The sequence below is a fragment of the Priapulus caudatus genome, unplaced genomic scaffold (assembly GCF_000485595.1).
Source record: "Priapulus caudatus unplaced genomic scaffold, Priapulus_caudatus-5.0.1 Scaffold50, whole genome shotgun sequence".
NCBI classification, from domain to species: domain Eukaryota; kingdom Metazoa; phylum Priapulida; class Priapulimorpha; order Priapulimorphida; family Priapulidae; genus Priapulus; species Priapulus caudatus.
Window position 1 is genome coordinate 259,033 of NW_014577111.1, and position 18,007 is coordinate 277,039.

The window sequence follows — 18,007 nt, forward strand, 5'->3', positions numbered from 1 at the left end:
TGTGCTGTGCCGTGCGTGCAGTGGCGTGCGTGCGTGCGTGGGGCGTGCGTGCGCGGGTACCGTGCGCTGTGGTTGTGGCGCGCGCCGCGCTGCGCGCGTGTGTGGTGTGTGTGTGTGTGTGGATGGTGTGTGTGTGTGTGTGTGGTGTGCCCCTGGGTGTGGCTGTGCAACACGGTGTGCCGAGCCATGCATCTATATCGATGTTGCGTGACCGTCGTGTGTTGCGTGAACTGCCAGCCACGCCTCTGCTTGCACTACATCTCCCTATATTCCCCAACGGTCATCACGCCAGCTGCGTCGTAGCTGCTTGTGGACTCTAATCATTAGCATACTATGCTCTACCATTTTTTGCAAGCGCATTCTCTGAATCAACGCGGTCAACAAAGCGACTGTGTTCTGTACGTTGCTGTGGCGCCGGCGCGCGCGCCGTGTGTGTGCTGTGTGTGTGTGTGTGTGTATGTGTAGGTGTGGTGTACTAAGCGAACCCAAAAACATCACCCTGGGAGAAGCTCACAAAACATAGGAGGAGGAAAAGGAAGAAGAAAATAGGAGAAAAATACGAAGAAGAATTATGGATTGGGGGAAGAGGAAGAAGGAAAAGAAGAAAAGGAGGAGGGGAGAGGATTAGAGGAGGAGAACGAGGAAAGTAGTTAAATTCGGGTATCGGCATGAAGCCTTGATCTATTTATACATGTTACACCTTTGTGGGTCAGCAACCAACTAGCAAAATGCCATCACGTGATAGACCAAATATGTCACAAAATGCTTTGTTAACGGCTGTAATAATAGTTTTGACAACATAAAAGGAAACAAGGCGCATGTTAGGGATAGCAGCTAGCCAGGAATGATGGCAGAATTGTGCGCACGCATACGCATACACACCACGAAGAAACAGTAATAGCCCACCACACACACACCCCAACCCAACACACCCACACACACATCACCACCCACCACTAACCGATGGCTGTGGCATGGCAGGGGAATGGCTTCTTGTAATTTTTTGGGCGCAGTAACAACGTACACTACTTACTGCCTGTTTACTCAGCGGGCATTTCAGATTCATGTCCTACGTTAGAGAAACCAAACAACCGGCTGTGTGTCTCGCCAACATTCGCTCCGTCCGTGAGCACTCACGCATGCACCGGTCGGTTCGCACCATCGGCACGCACAACCCGCACACCACCTGCGCAACACACACTTCTCTCTCTCTCTCTCTCTACACACACACCACACGGGCGCGCCACACACTCCAACAAGTTACAACACACGCGCGCACACGCACGCCACACATCACGCGCACACACAAGTAAGAAAGCCACTACGCACTAACTGCGCGCACGCAGGCGCGCCTTCTCCATCCATCCTCCATCCACCTCCATACATCCATCCATCATCGACATCCTCATCCATCCATCCATCCTCCATCCATCCATCCATCCATCCAATCCACCATCCATCCATCTCATCCATCCATCATCCATCCATCCATCCATCCATCCATCATCATCCATCACATTCCATCCTCCATCCATCCATCCATCCTCATCCATCTCACTCCATCCATCCATCCTCCATCCATCCATCCAATCCATCCTATCCCATCCATCACTCCATCCCACCACCCACCCATCCAGCTAGCAGGCAGCAGCAGCAGCCATCATCCATTCATCGATCATCCATCCATCCATCCATCCATATCCATCCATCCATCCATACATAACATAATAATACATACATACATACAACATACACACACACACACACACACACACACACACACACCACACCACACACCACACACACACACACACACACATTACATACATACATACACTACTATACATACATACATACTGTTTTACACAATAATCTATATCAGAGTACGTAATAGAGTGGCTATTATGTACTCTTGATCTATATCCTTCAAGCTTTTCTGATAATCGTACGCACATTTAGCAAGGCCGATAATCTTCACGCCCCTATACCTGCACGAGCGAAAACGTTTCTCATTCCTCCGTCTCACACGTCCGTCTGCGTCCACACTCTCTCGCTCGATTACTGTCTCACAGAGTAAGGCGATGGCTGCGGTGGATGCCAAGCTGCAGCCGCGCGCGCATGACCTGTAGCTGGTGTAAGTCCGCTCACCTATAGCAATTGAGTGCCTAGATCGCTCCTGCAGCTCTCTCTCTCTCTCTCTCTTGCCTCTCTCTCCTCTTCTTCTCTATTTCTTACTATTTCTCTATTCCTCTCTCTCTCTTCTCTCTTCTCTCTCTCTCTCTCTCTCGATAGCGCGCGGCTTTCTCTCTTTCTCTATCTACAATATATATAAAGCTAAAATATCTATACTATATTTCAGGTATATATATTATTATATATATTGCCGTTTTCTCTCCCTTAATTTCTCCCGCCTGTCTCGGCTCTCGCCCCCCTCCTTTCTCTCGCTCTTCTTCCATCTCTTCTCTCTCTCTCTCTCTCTCTCTTTCTTTCTCGCTTCCATCTCTTCTAGCGCTCTCTTGCCTATGCTACCTTTTCCCTGCAGTGATCGTGCGTCTGTAGTTACACTAGCAGTACAAACCGGCGACTGTGCGACAGATCTACACTAGGCTATCCTAGATAGGTGTAAACACACGCACCCACCCAAACACGAGTGCGAGATGCAGATCGTCGCGGTAAGGTTGGTCTTGGTTGGACTGGTACGTTCATGGTTCACAACCGCTGTACGCGTCAGCGCCGCCACCACCACAGCGAGCTCTTGCCTGTTGTTAGTTATTCCTTACTATATGTAAGCTTGCTAATTGTCAGTAGACGAGTCCCGTGCACAAGCGATTCCGCTCACTTCGCGCTTGTGTCTGACCTCTCGTGCCATCAACCACCGTCTGCTGGCCTGCATTCACACGCACACGACTGAACGGTGGCTCGGAAACCGCGTGGCATTATAGCAGTCTTGCGCTACTGCTGCGCTGGTGGTGCTGCTACTGCTATCTGCTTGCTGTGCTCGGTAGGTGCTGCTACTGCTTATGCTGCTTGCTGCTGGGGTGCTGTCTATGCTATTGCTGCTGGTGCTGGTGGTTGCTGCCTGCACTGCCCTTTCACTGCTCTGACTGCTGCTGTGACGTACTGGTGCTGCTACTGGACGAGAAAAAGCAGTCGCTTCGATGATATGTCATATATGGCTGCGATTTAACCCCCCGCTCATCTCTCTCTCTCTCTCTCTTCCTCTCTCTTCTCTCTCTCTTCTTCTCTCTGCTCTCTCTCCCGGCTCTCTCTCTCTCTCTCTCTCCTCTCTCTTCTCCTCTCCTCTCTCTCTTGGCTACTCTCTCTCTCTCTCCTTCTTTCTCTCTTTCTCTTCTCCATTACCTCCTTCGCTCTCCTCTCCCCCTCCCTCTCTCAGCTCTCTCTCCCCCATTTCTCTCTATCTATACCTCTCACTACTTCTTTCTATCTATTGATCTCTCCCCTCTCTCTCTCTTTTTCTTTCTTTCTGCACCTCTCGCTCTTCGCACAACTTTCCTATCTCGCGCCTCTCTTCTTTCTATCTGTCTATTTATCTTTTTCTTCACAACACTGACAGTCACGTTACGTAACTACGCAGTGGTCATAGCCAAATATCTGAGGATTTTTTTTTTTTTTAAGCAACGAGCCAATACGTTCGCACACGCGCGCCGCCGGTGCATTGCGCCAGCTCCCCTGTTGAAGTGGAGGAGAACGCAAATGGCGGATATGCAATGAAGAACAGCGCGCGAATAGAGAATATATGAGCCTATATCGACTATTTCCCCGCCTAACTGAGTACTCAATCATAATACCGTAACGGAGGCAGCAACATAAGATATCATGCACTTTTCTATTTCTGAGGATGGCGTTTATGCCAATAGAGGCTTTTTGATGCATTGATTTACGTGTCGTCGAGCTGTTCTGTTCGGTTCGGTGAATGGTGTCCATTGCATCCATGCGCCCAGCTATCACCTTACCACATCGACACTGCGGCGCTCGCCTACTTCATCGGATCAACGTTGGCCACCCGACGCCAACGCCACGCCACGCGCACGCCACGCACGTCCGCACGCACGCACGCACGCACGCACGCCCGAACACGACACGCACGCACGACGCACCGCACGCACCGAAAAGCAGCAGCCCACACACTAAGAGAATTCGGCACGAACGCACGCCCGGCGCATTAACAGTGTACGAATTGGCACGAGATGCGTTGGGAGAGCTTGACCTGTTGAACCAATTCCCTGAAATTCCAGTGGCGCGCAGTTCGCTGGTACCGTAGAGTACACACGCATGCACCGAAGTCAGGCGAAAGCTCGCGCAGCAGCAGATCGCGTATGATCAGATTCTTGGCAAGTTAAGTGATATGAGCAGTACTACACGTTACGTTCACGCAGGGACTGCACGGCCACGCAAGTAATCTGAGGCGACGACGTGCTTGCGCACGCACCGCGCACTGCAAGCATGCCGACGGGCGGGCGACGTATGTAACGTACGTCGACTCACGCGATGCCGCGCTGTGATAAGAGTCCAATTACCGGGCGGTCCCCTAGCTGCCGACGAGTTACTCGGTAGTGTTACGGCTAGTCTTACGCAGTGCCGTAGCACGACGCACGCGCTACGCACTGTACGCACGCGATTGCAACGCGCACGCGCACGCCGCACCGCCACCTGCATTGGTAACGCTCGTTATCGGTACAGGAATTTGGGGTCAGCTGTCGTACCTTACACACGCTTATGCACGCAGAGGGCTGACGCAGCGGAACTAGTTGAGTAGCGTTACACTAAACTCTCACGGCTACGGCGAGCTAAAAGCTCGCACTCGTGCACGCTCTATTCTTCGGCGGGCACGCTGCGTATGTACGACGCAGGCACCGCTTATGCTCAGCCTCCATGCTAGTACGCACAGGCGGCCTTACTCAATTGAGGTGGATGCTCGTATTGTACGTGATACCCGTTTTACGTCGTGGGGGGACGTAGTCAGAAACGGCCGTCAATGCTGGGGGACGCACGTTGTACGTACGTACGCGACGTACGCACGCACAGCACGCCGGCACGCACGCACGACACACGCCACGCACGCGCGCCGCACGCCCACGCTGCAACGCACCGGGGCCGGCGTCGCAGCAATTGTACGTAGCTAACACGACGCATGCACGGCATGAAGTTGGGTAATGCTGTGCGGCGGCGGCGGACGGCAACGTATCTGGTACGTAGACTTACTGCGCTTACGCGTGACTTACCGCGTGCATTCACGCAGCACCGTATGTAGCGCATGTGACACGTAATCGCTAGCTCGTGCACCACACCGCTTCTACAACAGTTTGCCAGCGAACATGGATCGCAATTTAGTCTGTGGAGACGCTCTGTAGTCAATGTTTTGACGTTCGTCTCTCCATACGCCCAAATAGCACTTACTAGCGAGAGGATCCTATCGGACGCACGTAGTGTACGTACGTACGTGCGCACACGGCGCTCATGTGCGCGACGCTACGCACACCCGCACGTTCCCACATTAATGCACTGACTGTGTTATCTCCACGTTAGCCCACAATGACTGCAACATTCTTTCTGCTACACTACGAACCCAATAGCACTACAACGTTTTACAGCGCTTTGCGTTGCATTGCGCTTTCAGCGTATATACCAAGGGCAATAATAAAGAAGGGCTTCTTTATATGCTCCGGTTGTCGTATGTAAGGCTGGTATCGTTGCTGGCTCGTGCCTATGGGTATCAGTTTACTTCCGCGATTGTTTGATTAAATAGAATATACGTTAGTGTCTGAGGTTTCCCTTCCGCGACAGGGTCGCGTCTTTGTCTAGTTGTGCTCCCTTAGTCAGTTGAATGCACGTCGTCATGTGAGTCAGTGTAAGAGATTTTGGTTGGTTGTTATTCTCTAGTGGTGCTCGCGTTAGTCACCTTTTCCCAGACGATTTTGGCTTCACTTCAGACCCTTAGACCATCATGATTAATCTTCCTTGTAGCCTCTAGTCCTTGTGCGCAAGTTCCTCGAAAACGACCGGTTGTTTAAAATTTTTCCAAAAGGATATCCTTCATATATTAATGGTGGAACGTTATAACCGTCTGTTCAACGTTAAAACTACATAAATTGATAATTGCTCAAAAGCCAGCTGCAAATAGATAATCTGATACTATTGCGAGCATACCAAGTATCACCGCCAGTCTCGTATGATTACTAATGCAGCGGATTATGATTCATGTACAGGGTATTGATGGTATATAATTCGAGTTCGTTTTTCATCTTTAATAGATTGGAATTTATACAATGTGCGAATAAAAACAGCTCTTGATGTTGTGTTGCGTCTTCGTCAGTTAATTTAGTATCGTGATTGAATATTTGTGTGCTCTGCGCAACTCCCCGAATTCTAGTTCGATATGCAAAGAATACACTGATTAATCAGTTTTCATTAAGGTTTCCATTATAACATTAGAGGGAATAGACATAAAAATTAGTCGTAGTGACTTACATGCGTAATTTACAAGTGATCTTGTTGTCGCATTAGTCTTGTTGTTTGCAAAGGGTGCTTGTATATATATACTATTATTGGCCACATTTATATAACTAATCTAAGTAAAATCGTTATAGTCAGATCCAGAAGTTCTTCTCCATGTATTTAAATTGGTTCACCACTCCAAATAAGACTAACAGGGATCACAACTATATAGTGATAAACTGAAAAACTCTGATGTAATTTCTGGGAGCTATGTAATCTACTGTCCCACGACGCTTATATATCTCATAGACATTCACTGATTTCTGTGCTCGCTCGCTTCTGGATAGTAATACTACGTGTGCTGCATTATAGGCATGTATGGTTAACAATCGATTGCAGTCCTAGTTGTGACCATATGAAATACAGACGCAATAAGTCTTGGGTTAGTAGACGAGATGGATGGTTCCCTGTATTTACCGTAATCTAATAGTCAGATATTTATTAACGATACTGTCTTATTTGAGTTTTTATTGCCCGTGCTGTCACCCTAACAACAGCTTCGACCTCTTTGGTATCGCATTGTTTAGTGCGGCTAGACCATCTCGTTCAGGTGTAAAGGACGATTACCTCGCGACGTTATGGCACCGGTATTCGCATGAAGTCTGCACCCGATAACTCTCGGCGATCTGGTTTACGTATACCAGCCGCTCTGATATATCTTATTCCAAACGATGGGTGTTGTATCAGCAGTGCGTCGATCACGAACGTCAGGAAAGAACTTCGGAATTCGAATAAACACATCACACGGCTATTTACTCGCCAACCGAGCGCATTATGCACTACACTCCGCCCTCACGAGTCGTCCACGCACACACACCACGCCACTGGACACACAACATCACTACCGCACGAGAGATCACTGCTTAACCGCGGCGCACACACCGCGAGCGTACCTGCAAATCGCCCGTATCACTACACACAGAACACCAATAGACACACTCACCACACACACACCACACACACAAACATAAACACACAAGATATATATCCTCGCGAATGATTTTTTAGAGTTATTTTAGACACATGTGTTTTCGCCGCCGTCCGTTGCCACGGAGGCGATCCTCTGTTTGCGAGTCTCTAATTGGCAGCATAATTGCAACTTCGTATATACTTCGGCTGCAGAACCGGAGCAGAATCGGCTTGAGTAAAGTGACCTCCGAAGTCACCATCTTAATGGACCATACAAAATGTTTAGCCTTGCTTATCCTCCTCTCACTGACGATGATGTTCAAGCTGTACCCCTCGGTATATGTCCCACCCTATCCTTACACAACACATAAACAATAATGCTCATAGTTCATCCGCAACAACGTGTTAAAATAGCTCAGTCGTCTCTTCCTGCCGAGCGAATAAGGGTAACATTGTATATGAGCGCAACAATATGTCTAAGCGGCTTTGCCCCAGTGGACTTACTTCTTGCCCCGTTCGCCACCCGTACGAGAAATGCCAAATAATATTAGGGTGCATCAGCGGATTAGGCTATTTGCTTATGCGACCCATATAGCGAATCTTGTTGCGCGGTGTAAAGTATTCCTACTAGAGGCCAGGCGTTGCGCCCTGCAAACCTATCTTGTCATCTACTCCAATCTAGTAAAATTACTTCGATTCAGGTCGAGCATTTCACTGATTGCCATAGTGCTCATCGTGTGGTAACTATATTGCGCGCTCAGCCACCTCGAAAATTCCCGTACCAGGTGCGCTGCACGGATCCTTGTTCAAAGCGTGATACGCGGAATTCGCTTATCGGGTAAGCTTTGCGATAACCGGAAGGCCACTTAGAATACCACGTCAGGAGGGCCCCAACAGGCGGCATTAAGAGGATCTAGCTTACGTTATATCGTATGGCGCCCGCGCGTGAGTCTATCTAAACACGGACATGCTCCCCCGTTTTTCAATGCTACCTCCGAGGCCGCCTTCCGACGCGCCACATTACCAGACTGTCCCCTGTCTCGGTTCCGGTCGTTAAAAACACTAATTTCTTACTGCGGCTTAATCGCCTATTGCTTCCAGCTGATTTCTTTTTTTCTTAGTCGACTGACGGAGGGAACGTACGCATTCGTGCGGTTCCATGGTCAGTCAATGCCATGCGCCTTATTGAAGGCGTGCCGCCGGGCGGGCGACGTAGGCGTGGCTTGATGTGTTCCCAGTCACACCTCTAATAGCTAGTATATATTATATAGGCACTATCGGTCACCTCACGGCTCCTGCCTATTACTATAAATCGAGCTGTCGACTGCGGTGATGGGAAGATTCTGCATACCCTCTCGTAGATCTGGGTGTCGTGATGTCCGTCGTATCACCGGCTGCTGTTTTGTCCGGATACGCATTGAGCCTCCAAGAGGTTCCCGAATCTGTAATTTTCACGTCTTCACTAGCTTTCCTCTTCTTCTCTCCTCAACGTCTCTATAGTTGACGCAAACCGAGGGACATCGGTCTAACGCCTACGTCGTTGAGCCGCGCTCTCCGCAGGTTCGCGTTTCGTTTTTATCGCCCTGTAGCCTTCTCATCTCCTTCTCAAGCTTCACATCGTTTACAGCATTGCTCACCAGCTCCTCGTCGCGCCCACTTTACTCACCTTCCCCGTTACCCTACTCCTATAAGTCTGCTATTTACTATATAAAAACTTAGGCACTCGTGAGAGCGCAGAGACCTCCGCCAAGGCAGACTCATTCTCTCACTGTGAATTTCTTTCATTATATTAAATTATTTAATTAATAATGAATTGCGTATCGGTCCTTTTCGCCACCCAAAATGTTACAATGAATTCTAAGTTACCCCATTCCTGACCTATCCTGAAAATTAATTTATTAATTTAATTAATTGGATCCGGCCCCCTGCTTTTTGGCAAACCGGATTTTCCTGGAACCCGGGCTTTTCACCAGCCAAAAGGTGCTGGGATCAATTCTAACTTATAGTCCCCCACTTTCTGGACTATCATCACGCCAACCTCTTGGCGGAGGTAAAAGAGCAGCTACGAGCGCCCATTCTTCTCGGCTGTGTGAAGAGCCTCGTTTGCGAACCGGGGCCCGGTTTCACGAAGCGTACCTAGTTATGTGATTGTGACTGAAATCACTTATCATGCATTAACTATGTTCCGTGACTGTTTGTTCTCAATATTTGATCATCTGCTCGCCGCTCTCTCTCCCACTCGCTCGGTTGTGGTACTCTCTCTCTCTTCTCTTCTCTCTCTCCTCTCTCTCTCTCTCGTTCTCTTCTCTCTTATTCTCTTCTCCCCTCTCTCTCTCTTTCTCTCTCTCTCTCTTTCTCTCTCTCTCTCTCGTCTCTCTTCCTTCGTTTTCCTCTGCGATACTGTGTCCCGTTAATGTAACTTTAATCATGTTCAGTTAAGCCACAATATTTTACATTATATCTGAGGGTCTCTCAGTTGCATCTTTCAATATGCACTAATGCTCTAATTTAGTTTGCTGCGTACGCCTCCGAATTTTTAGGATACGTTTCATCTGACTTTCCCGTACTCAGATTTCTCTTCAGGTTACGCCTGCAGGATTTTCTTTTAAATTTCTGTGCGTCTCAATTTTAGTGTCCAATTTTTTACCCAACTGGAAATTTGCAAAGTTATCCTAGCTACTTCTTATACCTCTTTCAGTTATTAGGGGCTCATACGTTAAATTCTTGAATAGCACAGACTGTTTGCCTCAAACTATTGAACGTGAAGTAATCTCGCTGCACGTTATGGCTTGCAGGTTTCTTCTTCGTCGTCGGTCGTCGTTGTTGTCGCGTAATTCTTTTGCTCCGGTAAGCGTGATGTAAGCTTTGCCAGAGTAAAGTAATCTTAATGCGGCGAGCCTGCGCGTTTGCCGGATGCGATGTGTTTACGGCACATGGGCGTCACGGGGGTATGTGACTGACCCTTGCACGTGAATAGCTGCGGCAATATGCGAGGCGCGCGAAGGATTGACGTTGTGTCTGTCCAATCAAATCCTACGCAGCACCAGAGTTGTTATTTTTAATGATGGGGGACCCAGTGGAACCAAATCGCGCCGATCTCAGGAACTAGCGGCATTCTTGTAGGGCATAGAACGGTTTCCTCGATAGAAGAGTTTTGGCCGACAAAATACGAAAATAACACGCTGTTTAGGCACTGCGCTACGTCACTTCGGTTGATTTTCCGCATTTCCGGAATCAGAATAAAGCCGTCGTTTCTCGTTGACAATGGGCATTGAATGGCATGAATGCGGTCAACGACTCGTGAACCGTTACTGCGTGTAGGTGTTTGGCGAGACTGTTTCTTTTCGTAATAATTGAAAAAGGCCCGGGCGTGATTTCGCACGAAGTGGGGAACAAAATTAGGCATCGTTTACCTGCTTTCGCAATGAACGAGTGCGTCATCATGAACAGTTGAAGTTTTTCTTAAATTAATAATTCCGAAAATCCTAACCGCGCTACTCGTTGTTGTTAGCCAATGAACGTAGCGCACCTGCAGATTCGAAGCTGACCCATGATCATACCGTGTTGTGACGTCTTGCCCGCGCGCTTATGCTTGGGTAGCGGGCCTCAAAATGGTATCGAGGCACGCCACCTCGCAAACAGCGTGTTTGTATTACATCTAGCTTATTGTGACAATCAGGGATGGCCGCTGTACTTACTTACAGTTCATTATAGTTAAAATTAATTTCTTTCGTACGAACTTGCAGTATTTTTGGCGTTTGGTCGCCATATTGATACAGTTGTAATTGTTTTTGATGTACTCGCTACCCGATTTACTCGGATTCCATTCGCGGTAACTAGCCGAGAGGGGAGAGCGCAGTACCGAGTCTATTCATGGTTGAGTCGGTTAATTATGTGTTAGTTAATATGTACTTAAATCGCTTCGTGAAAGATTTTAAGAATTTTAGTATTGATTACCCACTATCATTTACGGGAAGTTAGTATGATTAGTGATTTAATCTACTTAAGTTAAGTAACGCTTCGTTTGAACCGGCCCGGTTTCGGAAGCCGCGTATTTTATAGACTGACGTCGCGCTCGACAGTTCAGTGTAACGCAGTGGAACTGTCGAGCGCGACGTCTGTATTTTATCGACGTTGGTGGCATGCATTGTTTATTTCGCATTGTTCGATTGATTGTTTTAAGCAGCTCGCAGTCGTATACCGTATTTCTGGCGCGATCGGTGTGAACGTTCGGCCGCGTATTTGTCTCAGATTCGGTATTTCGCAATCCGTATTTTCATAAATAGAGTTTCGTGTGACGAGGTTATATTCACGTTATTCACATTTTAGCTCGTTCACGAGATCGTATTATGACGTACAGTATTTGCGAAATACCGAATCTGCAGACAATACGGGCGGCGTCACACGTCTATTCGGCGGCTGCCAGAAATACGGGTATTGCGGAGCACACACACACGACACGACACACACACACACACACACACACACACACACACACACACACACACACACACACACAGTATATCTGCAATTGATTGTTATCAAGCAAGTTTATTTTGCACGTGTTTTCCCGCGTCCCGTGCCACGGAGGTCCGTGGTTCGTTGCAAATGCAAACTTCGACGCCTGGTTGAGAAATGTGACTCGAGTCACATTTAATGACAACGAACTTTGCTACTCACTGACGAGATATCCGGTATATTTAACAAAAACAAAATTCACAGCGTGTTAAAAACTCAATAACGTAACTGTAGAAATGTTTAAAGCTTTCCCGATATCCGGCCGTTCGCCCGACGAAATGCCAAATAATAATTAGAGTAGCATTTATACGGAAGAGAACTCCGGAAATTCGTACAGGCGAGTCTGCACGTTTGTTCTATAGCCGCGTTCACATGTAGCAAGAAATCCGGTATTTAGCGATTACACGAGGCAAAATACGAGGCCCAAGAAATACGGTATCTAAACAGATCCGGTATTTCATGTAAATACGAGGCTTCCCAGACCCCGAATAATTTGCCGTGCTTGAGAAATACCGGATTTCTTGGACCGCGCATTTCCTCGTGTGAACGCTAAATACCGGATTTCTTGGACCGCGCATTTCCTCGTGTGAACGCTAAATACCGGGGTCGGTTTCACGAAGCGTACTTAAGTATTGAATTGTGATTAAATCACTAATCATGATTAACTTTTCGTACTTAAATTGAAGTGACTGTTTCACGAAGCGTAATTAACTTTAATCATGATTAAGTTAAGCACAATATTTAATTCTACTCAGGAGCATGATTAAATCCACTAATCATAATTAGTTGCTAGTACTCGAATTTAGAAGTAGATAGTACTAGTATATTAAGTACGCTGCAGATTTTACAATTGGAAATTTTACTTCAATTTTTTCCCAAGGAAATTTAAGTTATCTAAGATTTGCTGTACTTACTTTACAGTCATTATAGTTACAAATTAATTCCTTTTCATGTACCGAACTTGCAGATATTTTTGGCGTATTGGTCCGCCATATTGAATACAGTGTAATTTGTTTTAGACTGGTACTCGCTCCCACCTCGATTACTCGATTCCCATCGCGTAACTAAGCCGAGAGGGGAGCGAGTACCAGTCTATTCATGTTGAAGTCGGTTAATTATGTGATACTCTCTCTCTCTCTCTCTCTCTCTCTCTCTCTCTCTCTCTCTCTCTCTCTCTCTCTCTCTCTCTCTCTTTACCGCTATCTCGCTCTCTCTGTCGCTATATATATATATACCTCTATTTCGATCTCTATTTCTCTTTCTTCATTCTATTCTCTTTGCCACTCCTCGCCAATTCGCTTACGCGATATTTCTCGCTAGAGCTGCACATTCCGTTTAAATCTATTTTAATACAACCGATGATGTGCCCACAGATTTTCCTTTATAGATTCTAACCAGCAGATTTTGCTGGGAGATTCTCTTACTGTATTGCGTTGTCCAACCTAGATTGGATAGGTTATACGTTAGGCATACTCTAAGCCTGCAGTAAGTCCACATTGCAATGATAACGACAGGACTTGCCCCGTTTTACCGTTATCGATTCACGTTTCTCTGAGAGTGCCAGATATACAATCTCTCGTACTTCTCACATGGCGAGAGGACCGAAGCAGTTGGTTCGACTGTCACTATAGCCGTCATGGGGAGAAATGATAAGCTATTCATAGCTTCTACTGCGACTAGTTGGTTCTATGGGTTAGACGGACTATATATTCGCTATAGGGACTATAGATTCAACAGTGTAACTGTAGCTAGCTACCAAGGGAAAATGGTAGCATTCGAAATTTCGCGGCCTCGGTACGGCAGTGCACATGATTGTCAGTTTTGTATATTTACTACAGAAAGGACGTCAACCGGAGCCTAGTAATAGCCCAGTAAAAGCAGAGATCACACACACGCGCGCACACGCACGCACGCTCACGCACACACACACACACACACACACACACACACACACACACCTGTCCGCCCGCATGCACGCGCACACGCACGCGTGCACGTACGCAGGCGCACACACACGCACGCTCACACACACACACACACACACACACACACACACACACAACAGAGAGCAAGAGACGATGATACGCGCACGCATGCACGCACGCACACACGCACGCACGCATGCACGCACGCACACACGTGCACGCAAACAAACACGCGCGCTTGTACGCCACACAGGCACACACGTGTATACACACCCAACGTAGCCACACACCAACGCTAAACACGCGTACCCACATGAACATACGTGCACGCACGCAGATAGGCAGGCGCACATACATACACACACAGACACGCGGGCACGCACGCACACACAGACCCGTGGCCGCACATACACGCCCGCGTGTCGCATGCACGCGTCCGCGCATGTGTCCCCGCACGTTTCCGCTTACTACACAGCGATAACGCGTCTATTTATGCTGATCACAGCGAACGCTAGAGCGGCGGTTATTAATGTTAAACGAGCCTATAGCTATCGCAACAGTATATTATGTACATATATATACAGCGCGACAGGTTTTTTCTCCCCGCGGCAGCGGGAACACCATGATGTGGTTAATGATGGTGCGGAAGGAAGGGGAGAGGGGGAGGGAGAGGGGGAGGGGAGGGGAAAGGGAGAGGGGGAAAGGAAGCTCTAGCTGGGTTTCATCGCAATGCTGAGCTATTCAGAGCAAAATCTAAAGCTCCTCACTGCATGATTATTTACTTGTTCGTCTCACGATTTCAATACTATACTTTCACGGTGTTTCGCAAGATGTAGCGTGGTTTCACGCGTTGTAGGGTTTCACACGTGGTATGGTTTCACGCGTGGTAGGGTTTCACGCGTGGTAGGGTTTCACACGTGGTATGGTTTCACGCGTGGTAGGGTTTCACGCGTGGTAGGGTTTCAAATGTACGTACGTACACACGCATGCACGCGAGGGCGGACGCACGTATGTACGTACGTACGCACGTACGTACGCACGCACGCACGCACGTATGTAGGCACGCACGTACGCACGCACGCACGCACGCACGCATGCACGCACGGGCGGGCGCACGTATGTACGTACGTACACACGCATGCACGCGAGGGCAGACGCACGTATGTACGTACGTACGTGCACACGCACGCACGCACGCACACACGCACGTACACACATGAATGCACAGACGGACGGACGCACACACGCACACACGCACACACGCACACACAGACACATACACACGCGCGCGCGCAAACCACGGCGTGTCGTTGAAAGCGTGTGCTCGTACCATGGTACATTTACTTTCCGACGGAATATAACAATATACGTAAATCGGTTCGGTGATTTGCTCATATGCTCACGAGACGATTTATGCACGTCGTCATGTGAGTTGTAAGAGATTTTAGTTGGTTGTATGTATAGTGCGTAGCTCACCTTTTCCAGAGATTTGGCATTCACTTGCCTGACTCTTGTCTAACTCCTGTTATACTTGCCAAGTCACTCGAAAAAAAGACGTTGTTAAAAATCCGATCAAAAAGTTGGAATTAAACCGCTGGTTCAACGTAAAACCACTAATGTCAACAAGCAACTATGATACAAGGACCCAGTACGAGATACTATGAGGATATGATTCATGAGGTTATGATAACAGTCGTTATCACGTTAGGATAACATTGAGAATAAAAACAATATTTTGATGTTTTTGAACAATATTTATAGTAAGTGAATTTTGAATATTTGAGTCCCTCCCCCCGACATGATGATATGAAAACTAATCCCGTTTCATAAAGTTCCCAATTATAGAATAGAATAAAACATAACATGGTTAACATGGTTAATTAAAAAGAAGTTGCATATTATTGAAAAGGTGCCTTGATATATTAAAATAATGAAATATAATATAATAAACCTAATAACAACATAAAATGTTATCACCAGATTCTGTACGGTTTAAATTGGATTCACACGCTCCAAAGATAAAATCAAATATGAGTGTAAATGAAATTTTAATTATGCTAGCTGTATTGTAGAGACGCTTTAAAAAAATTATTGTTTTTCACTCTGATAGAAAAACACCTACATTATGTTACATCGTTCAGCCATTATAGAAATAAAGAATAAGTCTTAGCTTAGCTAGACGAGAACTGCATGGTTCCATGACTTTACCGTAATCAATGTCAGATATTTATTAACGATACTGTATTATTTGAGTTTTCTATTGCCGTAGTGTAACAACAGCTGGTCGCATTGAGCGCTACCCGCAGGTGAAGAAAACGATCGATTTGGCACGATGAGCGACGTAATTTGGCACGAGTTTACGTACAAGGGCTCTCATACATCCAACAGGTGTATCAGCAGTAGCAGCAGCAGGAACATCAACACCACACGCACGCGCGCGCACACACACGCACACACACGCACACACACACACGCACGCACACACACACACACAGCAGAGTAAGTAGTAGTAGTTTAGTTAGTAAGCAGCCAGCAGCAGCAGCAGCAGCAGCAGCAGCAGCAGCAGCAGCAGACAAAAAAGCAAAGCAGAACAGCAGCAGCACAGCAGCAGCAGCAGCAGCGAGACAGCAGCAGCAGCAGCAGGCAGCAGCACAGCAGCTAAGCAGCAGCCAAGCAGCGCAGCAGGCAGGCAGCAGCAAGCCAAGCAGCAGAGCAGCAGCAGCACGCAGCAGCAGCAGCAGCAGCAGCAGCAGCAGCAGCAGCGCAGCAGTAGCAGCAGCGAAAGCGACAGACAGATAGAGTGAAAGAGAACATACCACACGGTAATCGATGCACGCGTCTTCATAGTCGTTTCCATGGTTACAGATGCCGCAGCCGTGAAGCTGGGAGATCCGGTGAGGAAGGCGATTGGAGCGCGCGCAGCTTCATACCGGGGCCCCGTTACACGGCAACGGCAGCGGGGGCAGACGAAACCGGTGAATCGTCGCAGGTCAAGGTCGTACGGGTCAACGGCAATCCAATCAAGTATATGCATTGTATTATATTTATTGCGTGTATTGTACGCATATTGTATTATATTATTGTATGTATTGTACGCATAATATATTCTATTATTGTATGTATTGTACGCATCTTGTAATTTTGTATTGTATATTTGTATAATTTTGTAATACATGTTTGCATAATATATCACGTTATGCTTAGGGATTATGTATATATATATATATATCTATCTATCTATAGAAAATATATATATCTATCTATAGATAGCATAGAGAGAATATAAAGTAGCTAGATTAAAAAATATATATATATATATAATACTATACAAAAATAGAATCTGTCCTTTTTTTTGTATTTCATGCTTTCGAGAACGCGCGTCTCCTCTTTCTTCGGCGGGACGTCACGACGAACGTTCTATTGTTTCAGGCTGCTCACGTATCCGCGGCCGCCGGCTAAGGGCGGCATTCTCATCACGACTGAGGACCTGTGCTGTCTGGATACGGGAGAGTTCCTGAATGACGTCATCATTGACTTCTACATCAGGTTAGTACAGATGCTGGAGTCTGTTGTTCGTTGTCTGTTGTTGTTTTGTTGTTGTTGTTGTTGGTTGGGGGGTGGTGCTGTGTTTGTGGATGGTGGAGGTGGTGGATAAGGATCGGTTGTGTATATATATAATAATATATATATATATATATATTCGTCTGGTATCTCATATATACCGTAATATATATAATATACATTTGTGCTGTGATGTATTATAATAGATGCTTACTATAATATTACTATCTATCTGTCTATAATCTTGAATATTATACATATATAGATAGGATAGAATAGATGATAAGGCATAGATAGATAAATAAGATAGCATAGATAGATAGATAGTTAATAGATTAGATGATAGATAGATAGCATAGATAGATAGATACGATAGATAAGATAGATAGATAGATAGATAGATAGTAGATAGATAGATAGATAATAGATACATAGATGATAGATAGATAGAGTAGATAGATAGATAGATAGATAGGATAGATAGATAGATAGATAGAATAGATAGTAGATAGCATAGTATAGACTAGATAGACTAGATAGATAAGATAGATAATTAGATAGATAGCATAGAGATAGAG

At 46.7% G+C, this 18,007-nt stretch overlaps 1 protein-coding gene across 1 annotated transcript in view; it reads left to right on the forward strand.

The window, feature by feature from the left end:
* The first annotated feature begins 16,200 nt into the window (after positions 1-16,200).
* LOC106820854 overlaps positions 16,201-18,007 on the forward strand; it is a 3,177-nt gene continuing 1,370 nt past the window's right edge. Inside the window, exons 1-3 of the mRNA XM_014825447.1 lie at positions 16,201-16,256; positions 16,734-16,892; positions 17,298-17,443. Coding sequence (XP_014680933.1) covers positions 16,201-16,256; positions 16,734-16,892; positions 17,298-17,443 — 361 coding nt within the window. The remainder of the gene's footprint in view (positions 16,257-16,733; positions 16,893-17,297; positions 17,444-18,007) is intronic.